Genomic DNA, 10621 nt, shown 5'->3' with positions numbered 1-10621 from the left:
AAGCCAATACCCTAAGCTAATAGCAGGAGAGAAATATACCAAAGAAGTGTGAAAAATAACACGTAAATCAAGACAGCTCCCTAAGTATTCTAATTTAAGTTGTACAAAAGGTTGAATTAGAAGGTAATGGTAAGAGTTCATTCAAAAAAACCTAATGTTATGGAAAAACAAAAGGAAACCACAAATAGTAAGGAAATAATAAATAATAAAAGAGACAATAACAAGAAGGAACAAAAAGAGACGAAGGAAGACACGAAGATGAACAATGGACGACGCAGGGAATGACGCGATTTTTTTTTAAGTAGGATAAAGAAGAACAAATATAGATTAATAAGGATTAATCTAATACCTGAAATCTGATACCAAATGATACGTAATGTATTAGGATTATGTTTCATATCAGGGTCTTTGTCTGCAACACCAACACAGGAACACACACCAGCACTAGTGTCCCTCGTTGCGCATGCTGTCGTTCTTCCGTTAGTGAGCACAGCAATCATTGGCAATGAACTTGGATGGCTACCCCTGCCGGCAGCGTCGTGGCTCGCACCACCTCCCTCACCGACTTAGTCGCGTGTGCGTGCGACCTCCATTCACCTTTACTTGTTGAAACTGCCCCCTCTTCGAGGTGTGACTTCCACTACTCGGTTAGCCATTACCATCGATGATTCTGCTAGAACCACCGTTGAGCTGTGCATCATCACCATACATCCTCTCCCCTATCGCACAACCTTGGGGTCTCACAATGTGAATATGCCGTCCCATAGGTCTCCCAATCTGCTCCACTTTAAGTCCAACATCAATTCTAGCATTTGGGGCTATTTGTTGTTTGCCTAATAGACTCTTCTTAGCTTTATTATGTTAATATGGTCATTAATACTATTGGTTTGCATAACTTCATTGGGCTTCATAGCACCCAAACTCCTTTTATTATTGCTCGTTATTTCTAACTCAGCTACCACATGACTTCTATTATAATCTCATGATAATGTTCTATCAGAATTAGCATCCGCGCTATTGGTAGGATATCCCACTAAAATCAGTCTTCTTCATAATTGAATTAATTGCCTTAATTGTCGTGTGTGTCGTTTCCTGATTTGAAAATTCTTTCCTCCATTTATTCAAATCTTCATGGTAAATTACAACACTACCATTTTATTGATCTTCCTCTCTAGCCATCTGCACCACCATCTCTACCACTGCATTTCATTCCAACAACAACGGTGTACTCCCATTTCCACAATCTTCACTTTTATCTTGCTAGTCGTATATCCTCCTCTCATGATGATCCTACTATTTTCTTCTATATCATCCATCATCATATAACACACTGTGCCATATACCTCGCTTCCAACTTCCTTAACGAACACATCAAATCCACTTATGCCTGTGATAATGTGTATCCATTTGTTAATAACATTAAATATACATGTATCTATTTGCACTCGTCCAACACTAAATGACAAATAGAATTTTGTTGCTTCGTTACACTTCACTGCCTCACCTCACTGTCCACCAATAGTTCAGAATGTATCTTCTGACCAAGCGTGTAGAGGAACTCCAAAGCATTTTAGCCACACCTATCTATTTTCGCTTCATTCATTATCCTTCTATCTCCATATGCTATTAAAATATTCAACAGACCATCTATGTTAAGTGTGAGAGCTTCTTTCGCACTTAGAACGCTATCAACGGTCAGCAAGGCTTTGTACTCTCCCATCTCACGAACTTTGACTACGTGAAGCTAGTCCTTTCGAACTGTTGCATTCAACATGCCGAAGTCTATAGCTTTCGTCGTGGCCCCAATAATACTCTTCTGCATCCAGCTCAAGTTATTTTTTGCCACCGAGACTTCTACTTTCTTTCTCCACTCATTTCCATATGGATCCTTCATGTTTTCTATCTTTTTTCCTACTTTCCACGTGATCCCCTCCCAGAACAAGATTTCTCCCACGTTCGAATACTCCGTCATCTACATGCCTCATAGTAGCTTCAACGTCTATCGCGTTCTTCTCTTGGGTATTAATCTCCCTTCTATATTTAGCCTCTCTCATAAAAATCTCATTTTTTTCTTAATGGTGTGTAATTCATTTATGTTATTGCTTTTAAAATTCTTCCCTTTGTGGTGTATCGTATGAAAGCAAATAGGTATACTATACCATTTTTCTGTTTTTGTGACAAATATATGTCACTGATCTGCCTCATCCAAGTAAATAAGCTATATAATTCTTGCTTCAATATTTTTTCTAGTAGCCTGTCCATAAAAATAGTAAAAAATAGTAAAAAATTTCTTCTCCAAACAAAAATACTCTTCTCGATTCCAGAAGCTTAGATCCTTGTCCTAGTGTTGTGGCTGTCTAACCCTATCCTTCCATCTCTCACATCCTCTCTCTCATCTCTCTTACCACCAAAATTATAAATCATTAATTTCACATTAAGAATTTTTTTAAAAAATCCTTTGTATTTAAATGTTGACTATCTATCTATACGAATAATTTGATGGCAAAAGATTATTCTTCTTAGTCTTAATAGTTGATCACCCTTATCACCTGATTAGATCCCTGAGATCACAAAGATGTTAGTCATGTGCATGTGCTTCGGCCTGGCCTTATGGTTTCCCTTTCTTGCCCCTTTTCTTTTGTTACAATTTCGGGTATTTAGGTTTTCAAATGTTTTTGTTTTTCTTCTTCCAATCTCTCTCGCGTGTAACTTCCGAACTCAGGAACAACACCTTAGAGCCCATTAGGAATAGAGAAAGAGCAAAGAAAGCGAGAAAAAAAATAATAAAAAAATAAATAAATAACCTAGCAATAATTATAGATTTTATATACGAGAGACAACACGATACACAATTACTCAAAGCACACAAACGCATACACCCCATAACCAAAGGAAGAGAGAGAGAGGGAGAGAGAGAGAGAGGAGAAAAGAAGCAGTGGGAAAAAACACAAAAGAGAACCAAAAACCCAGAATCTAGAAAGGGAGCAAGAAACAGCTCTATCATATCACATAGCATACCAAATTCAACACAACACAGAACAAGAGAAAGAGAAGGGGAAAAAAAAGGAAAAGAAAGAAAGAAAAAAAAGTACTTCCTTCAAAAAAAAATATATTTTTTATAGAATATTATACCATATATTAAGATTGTTATTTTTGGTGTATTCGTGTTTCCTGTGAAGAGAGGTAGAGATCTTGTCCTCCTACAATGTCCACTTTGTAGCGGGCAAGGTAATCTCTTCCAGCAAAATTTCCCCTTCTAATCTCTTTCACCAATCGAAATTTCACGTTTTTTTTTTGTTTTCTCGTTAACGCTTCGAATCAGAGCTTCTTTTCCCCCTTTTGATCGATACCCATTATTGCTTAGGTACCTAAAAGTGTTCGATTCTCTTTATTCCGTTTCAATTTTGCTGCTTTTTAATGCGCTTTCTTTCTTCTTCCTTTGTTTTTTTGGTATTATTCTCTCCACCGGGGAAGGAGGGGTTTTATTCAACGAACGTTTTCCAGAATTGGGATTAGGGTTTTCTTTCTATGCGAGTGTCTTTTGACGGGTATGTATGTATACTCAACTTGTTTGGTTTGGTGGATTTTCCTTTTTCTAGGGTTTCTTTGGATCGAAGCTCGGCAGTTGCGGAATTTGGAAATTTTCCGAGTGATTAGGGTTTTGATCAGAGTGTGTGATTCAACGGAAGACTGAGGGTTGCTCCTTCGTGAAATGGGCATGAGCTCTAGTCTCTTCAAGGGTTCAAATTGTGGATTTGGGGCTAAGGTGTTTGATCATTTGCACTTGGAGATTGCTTAAGATGGGGATGAACATTGCTACTATGAGCATGGAAGAGGATTGTCTATATCAGTAACAGTGATCAAGATTTTGAGAACGGATTTTTGAAACAGTACAAAAAGCCTTTCCCAGTCTTTCATTTTTGGTGTTCCCTTGTTCAGTCTTAGCTGGGGAATCGTTTTGGTTTCTGGCCTTGGCACGGAGAAAAAGTTGATCATTCTTTGTTTTTAGTCGAGGAAACACAGAGGATCTGATTTTGGTGGTCCATTATTGTTTCTGAAGAAACCCTTTTGGATTGACATTGTTAGGGTGAGCTTAATACCATACCATAGTCCATAGTGCTCCCAAACTTATACTGATTGGGTTTGTGTTGAATCCTCATCTGTGGTTGCACTAGGACTTTACTGAGTTAGACTTAGATTGAGTAGTTGCTGTGCTCCGCAGTTTTGAATTAAGTTCCGTAATAATAGTTTGAGCTGTTTTCATATTTTGGTGAAGGAAAGCAAACCTTGGTGGTTTCCGTAATCCGTGTTTCTAGTGAGCAAGAGGTTTATGGAGGAATATTAAAACTGGAAATGAGTGTGATGACATGGTGCATGGACAGGAGCATAGTTGCTGTTTCGTTCCCTTTCTGGAACATTGCTGCTGGAAACTAATTGAAGCACTCTCAATTTTGGAAGGATTTTGCACTGGGCATATCTGGATTTTGTGCAATGTCGCGGTGCTTTCCATTTCCACCACCAGGATATGAAAAGGAAGCTAGAACAGATGAAGTAGACTTGTTAAAAAAGGTTATTATACTTTTTAATTCTATATTCACATGGAGTTTGACAATGTTAATTTGCATGATTATGTACATTAGACATTGGAGGAGACTAAGTGCTGTCATGCATTCTTGCTCAATTTAATCATAATATTGGATAATTTTCATGCCAAGTAATAATGAATTTGTTGCTTAGAGTCCACTACATAGGCTCTTTCAAACAATGACATACAGACCATTTGTAGAAAGGTATTGTTTAATTGGGGTATGGATACAATTTAGGATGATTAAAGATTACATCACAAATTCACAAAGGATTTTGGTTTTTTTGTTTTTTGGGAGAGGGGAAGAAAAGGGGGGGGGGGGGGTAGAGAGTGTGAGAACGGAGTACGACTAAGTTCATATCATACTGAATTTGATAGTTTAATTTTTTTTCCTGCATGGACCAGTGGGCTTTGTTCATCTTGGTTTATGGAAGTTTTCGTTCATTTATGATATACTACTTCCCATAGTTGCATGTCATGTCAAATGTTCACTTTGTCATCTTATATGCTTATGTGATTCATGCTATATTTTTCTGTATTTTGTCTGAAATACTTCTGGGCTGTGTCCAAAATTGGATTTTGGACAGTTTGGTGGAAGTGCATTGCTGATTATATAAGTTCCAAAGAGGATTGAGTGTAGAAATTATGTTCTTGCTGCTCTAGGAGCAAGGATATTTTGAACATTGTATGTATATCCTGTTCTATGCACATCGATCTCCTCACAAGTTTCATTAAATCCTCATTGTTATATTGTCTTTCCCTGGAAACCAACATAGTTTAATTATTTTGATAGAAAACCATTGGGATTTATTCTTCCCTTGTAAAATAGATATCTACTTTCATGTTAAATTGTTAATAGCATGGATGTATCATTTGATTCATAGCTGCCTATAATAGTATTTAGCATGCTTGACAAAGTAAACACATATAGTGCAGTCATTCATACTACCATGCAAATTACTACTTTTGTTTTGGATTTTTGCTGGTTTTGCAGGGGAGTAGGTGCAGGTTCTCTAACCATAGGGTGTGATTTGTGTGATGAGTGCTTTTGTTGTAAAACAGTTATCTTTGTGTTTGATGTTCTGTCTTCCGATTTAAAATAGTATGACACGTTACCTATTTAAGCAAGTATCAGTATTGTTTGAGAGCAATGCTTTTTTTTATTTCTTGCTTCTGTCACATGGAATAAAGCCTGATTTTCAAATTTTTGGGTGGCCTACATAGATATTCATCCTTCATGTATGTTCTAACAATCATATTCTGCTGACTGATGTGGAATGATAGGATTTAGAGCGCTTTTGGTTGAAGGATACTGACAACCATTTGGGGAAAAGATCTAAAGGTTTTATGACCTGATCTTGCATATGATAGGAAACTTTAAAAGACTGGCCATGTTGACATAATAATAACAGCTTTTTGAAGTTTCAAAGACAGGCCACTGTTTGAAATGGCCTGTGTGTATTTTTAACTTAAGCCTAATCTGATGTGTATTCTAATATGACACTAAAAAGTTTGAAATAACTGCTGTTAGCAAAACCATACACTGGCCAAAAGGGGATCTAAATATCGGTTTGGTAAGCAAGAGTGAGAATTTTGAAGCTGGTGTTTTTTTGTTTTTTGTTTTTTTTTTGGGGGGGGGGGGGATGGGTATAGAATTTGGAAACTAAGGGACAGTTATGGAATCATGTGAGAGTTCAACAATTGCAAAAGTTCCTTTTTTTGAACTTTTTCATAAATAAAAAATAAAAATCAAAGTTCCTTGTTGTGAACTTCTTTATTTGCAATCTCCCCTTCCCCTACCACACGGGGAATAATTGAAATGTGCCATATGATTGGTGTCCCAATCTCTCCTCCTCTAATAGGGTTGGTTAACAGGATGGTTCCTTGTTTCAATCTGTGGTAGGATCCTTGCATCTGTAACATTCCCTAATAGGTACCTCATGCCTTCAGGTTCGTAGGTAGTCAATTCTTTGCAAGATGAGTTCTAAGGAGAGTTCAGGGTATACCTGATTAAGTACAGTTACTTTACAACACTCTTACCTTAAGCGAAGATGATTATGATATTTAGGTTTCTCGTGATTTAGCTGATCAGTGGCTTTTCAATGCCACTTCCCCCTCCAGCTGTACATGCAAAGGACAAAAATGACACCTGAGTAAATTATGTCTTTAAATTCTTAACAGCATATGAGGGAAATATTTTGAGATCAAATGGAAAGTAAAACCAAGTATCTTTTCTTCCTTGAGGGCATTCATTGTGGAGGTTGATTTTATCAAGATCAGTTAGATTAACAAATTGGTTGATATGCTGAAGGGATTGTAGGGCAGAATATGGTCTAGTTGTGGAGATTATGGCTGTTTGCTTGAATCTTCAACTAATATAAGTGTAAGATATTCAAAGCATGCTGCATGTTAACATGACCTTACATGAAACTGTATTCTTGTAGCTTGATATTATGTGCAATAATCGAGTTCTGAATATGAGTGTTTCTTTAGCCTTAACCTCAATGTTATATGTTTAAGACATACAGAAAGTGAATCTATATGAAGTGCTAATCATTTGACATATGGGATGACAGAAATGAATTTACCAGCAATGCTTTCCTCATTTGAATAATTAAATTTTAAGCTTCTCCTATTTTACTCTGCATTGACAAACAACAATAAAGCCTTATCTCTCTACTCAGTAGGTGGAGTTGTTTACATGAATCAAACAATGACATTGTATCCTACCATAGATTATATCTGTGTTTAACTCATTTTTACTTCTATCCCTTTAAAATTCCACTCTGCACTAAAATGAAATTATTTTCACATGAGCTGTTCAATGCTATAGTTTTTAGTTTGTCAAATGCACCATGTAGAAATTTTCTTATTTAGCATTAGGGCTTATCTTGTCACTTCATTTGGTAATGGGTGTGCAAAACCCTCACAAGAAGCTTCAGCTTTACACAAAAATATCCTTAGTGGGTCCTAATTTCTAATTTTAAGAATTATATATGTCGTTGATCCCATACAGTAGGCTAATATATTAACTGTAGTCTAGATGATTATGTCTTGTGATTAAGAAGAAGATTGCGCAGGTCTATGTTTGCTGCCTTTGTATATGAGCAACAAATTGATCGGGGTATCACCTATTATCTCGCTCTTTGTTAAGTCAGGCATGATAATATATGAGGGTGTTGTGCTCTGTTTTTTAATCTGTGGGTTATTACTGGCCGTTTATAATTGTCATGTATTGCAAAGGCTGTGAAATATTGTTAATTTGAATGGCCAGCTTTATCCTATTAGAATGTTCATGCTTCTGTTGAATTGAAATATCTGGTGCTTGATGCTGCTAAGAAATTTAGGCATTAAAATGAAGTTCATGCTTATATTTGATCAAAATATTCTGCCTGTGTGTTGCTCCCAAGTTTGCTTAAATCTGCACCTAAAGTCTGAAATATCTCTTTACACCATGTGATCTTTTCAGGAAAAGCACAAAGAAAAGAAACATAAAAAGGAGAAAAAGGACAAAGAAAAGAAAGAAAGTAAGGAGAAGAGAGAAAAAGAAGGAAGGGATGGAAAACATAAGGAAAAGAAGGACAAAAAGGATAAACACAGAGAAAAGAAGAAAGATAGAGACAAGGACAAGGACAAGGACAAGGTCAAGGTCAAGGAGAAGGATAGGGACAAGGCAAAGGTCTTAGATAGAGATAACAGTAAAACAGGCACTGCAGACGACAAAGAATTTCCACGACATGCTGAGGGTCCAAATGTGGGTAAAGCCTACCAAAAGGATTCCAGGCAAAATGATAAGAAGGGTACTCTTGTTGAGGAGAAACCTGCCAAACAGCATACCATTGACAATGGGGAGAAGGCCAGACAAAACAATCATCTGGCTAAGGAGAACAAGGATTCTAAAATCCTCATGGAGTTGGATAGGATGGTTAGGGGTGGTAACGGAGGAACTGAAAATCATTTGGTTCAGTTCACAAATATAGACCACAGGAAAGAGGAGGAGGCTGTTAGGTTTGTGGGAAAGGGCAGTGGTGCTTGGCTTGATGGTAAGGAAAAACTCAAGGATAAGGCTTTTATTGCTAAGAAGATCGATGGAAAAGGAATCCCGGCTCAAGACCGACCTATTGCAAATGCAGCTGTTCAGAATCATGTTGGAAATTTTCATCCCAGAGTTGATGGAGCACCCAAAGTTTTGGAGAAGAATAGGACTTTGGAAGCTGGAAATATTCATCCCAGATTTGATGGATTATCCAAACTTATGGAGAAAAAAATTGAGAAGACTTTGGAAGCAAGCATTGAAGGGAAAGAGAAGGTTAAGGAAAAGAAAGATGAAGTAAAAGAAAAGGTTAAGGAAAAGAAAGATGAAGGAAAAGAAAAGGTTAAGGAAAAAAAAGACGAAAAACGGAGAGAAAAAAGGAAAGATAGAGAGAAGGAGAAAAAAGGGCATGGAAAGGACAAAGACAGGGACAAAGAGAAGAAAAAAGAGGAGAAAGCTATGGAGCATACCGAAGTTAAAAACATAGAGCTCAATAAATCAAAAGAATGCAACAAAGCTGGTCCTATAGGTTTAAATTCTTTGTCACAAGTCAAGAACGGCCATGAGAATGCTGTTACTGGTGAAAATCCCAAGAAACGAAAGGATGTTGAATCAAATGGAGTTCCACGTGGTGAGTGTTATTTGTGATGCGTTTTGATTACTAGATATTTTCAAATTGTATGTAAATATAAATGGGTTACACCTCTTACCTGGTTTGAATTAATATTGTTTAACACATGGAATAATACCAACATCCCAAGAGAGAATGTGGATTTATGATGATGTCAGATGTTTAGATTGTTATTTTAATTGTAGGTATCTTTTCAGTCACATTGATCTTGGCTCAGTGTTTTGCTGTTGGCTGACGAGTTGTCGTTAACTTTTGAATTTTCTTACAGCCAATGACAATTGGCCTAGTAAGCTGCCAAGACCATCTTCCTCTCACCTGTTCGCCGAAAATGGAAGGATATTGGAACCATGCCAAATTTCCATTCCAAATGCATCTGACAGGCAAGGAGGAGCAGCCCCTAATGTTAAGATAGAAAACAAGGCAGGCAAGATAAACGGCATCATTGACACTCAGCCGTTTGAAGTTCCCTCAAACAAGAGCCATATTGCTCCTCCTGCACCAGCTGAACCGGTCATTGGAGCAACCATAAAACCCCCTCATCCGGATACCAAGTACCTAAGCCAGGTATATTCAATCCCGAAAATGGAGGAGTGGTCTGGTTTCGATGATCAAGAATGGTTGTTTGGTAGCAGTAATTTTCCAGAAACGAGACGTGTGGTGGGATCTTCTGAGGTTACAGAACCACATCAAGTATGGTCAGAAGGTTTGCACATAGAGCCAGTAGATGTCTTTGCTCTGCCATATGTCATTCCATACTGATTGACTACACGCATGATTGGCACATGATACTTCAATTATATAGTCGGCACGAGGAAACCCTCCTTTCTAGCCCCCTATATGGGACCAAAACTGCAGCACGAGGGAGGAGCTAGGAACTGATTCCAAATTTCTTGAAAGCATTCTTTTGTTATTTGTGCACACACTGCAACAAAGTAACCAGTGACTGCTGATTGCATTGATCTTAAAAACTGTCTGGGGTGGTGACTTCTGAGTCTGACCAATCACTCACCTTGGACCAACTTTGTGTCACTATTAGTTGCATTGTTTGATGCATTGCTGCAGGCCTGGTTTTGGGGTGCAATTCTTGTTATGCAGCCTTTGCAGGTTGTGGATACTGGGAGAGAGAGGAGAGGAGCGGAAACATGCTAGCTTGTGCATCATCTTGTTTATCTTATTTTTGTTGAGAGCTGAGGCACTGTTTCTAATTGAGGAATGAGAATGTAAGAAAAAGAATACATGTGTGGCCTTGGCAACTCCACCACAATTTTGATTTGTAACATATAGAACTTTCTTTTAAAAGGATATGTATGGTAGAGAAGGGAGCCCCCTCAAAAAAAAAAAAGAAAAAAAAATGATCGGATTCATTCATTCA

At 37.5% G+C, this 10621-nt stretch overlaps 1 protein-coding gene across 3 annotated transcripts; it reads left to right on the top strand.

The window, feature by feature from the left end:
• Positions 1–2677: 2677 nt before the first annotated feature.
• On the top strand, positions 2678–10621 carry LOC107632428 (myb-like protein X). 3 transcript variants are annotated; one of them, XM_016336110.3, is made up of 4 exons: positions 2678–3364; positions 3600–4569; positions 8055–9249; positions 9518–10621. In XM_016336110.3, exons 2-4 carry the CDS (start codon positions 4492–4494, stop codon positions 10006–10008), a joined length of 1764 nt encoding a protein of 587 aa, XP_016191596.3. In that variant the 5' UTR covers positions 2678–3364; positions 3600–4491; the 3' UTR covers positions 10009–10621. The 3 variants fall into 3 exon arrangements, with proteins under 3 accessions (XP_016191596.3, XP_088365429.1, XP_088365428.1); XM_088509303.1 differs by having other exon boundaries at positions 2698–3088; XM_088509302.1 differs by having other exon boundaries at positions 2790–3228.

The sequence above is a fragment of the Arachis ipaensis genome, chromosome B3 (genome assembly GCF_059453495.1).
Source record: "Arachis ipaensis isolate K30076 ecotype BB chromosome B3, ASM5945349v1, whole genome shotgun sequence".
Classification (NCBI taxonomy): domain Eukaryota; kingdom Viridiplantae; phylum Streptophyta; class Magnoliopsida; order Fabales; family Fabaceae; genus Arachis; species Arachis ipaensis.
This window is presented reverse-complemented; position numbering and strand designations above follow the sequence as displayed.

What these genes read in the sequence shown, in the direction of transcription:
- LOC107632428 (XM_016336110.3), top strand. Translation starts at nt 4,492, where the DNA reads ATGTCGCGGTGCTTTCCATTTCCACCACCAGGATATGAAAAGGAAGCT. An exon ending in AAGTAGACTTGTTAAAAAAG is followed by an intron (nt 4,570 to 8,054) that starts GTTATTATACTT and finishes TGATCTTTTCAG; the next exon opens with GAAAAGCACAAAGAAAAGAA. An exon ending in ATCAAATGGAGTTCCACGTG is followed by an intron (nt 9,250 to 9,517) that starts GTGAGTGTTATT and finishes ATTTTCTTACAG; the next exon opens with CCAATGACAATTGGCCTAGT.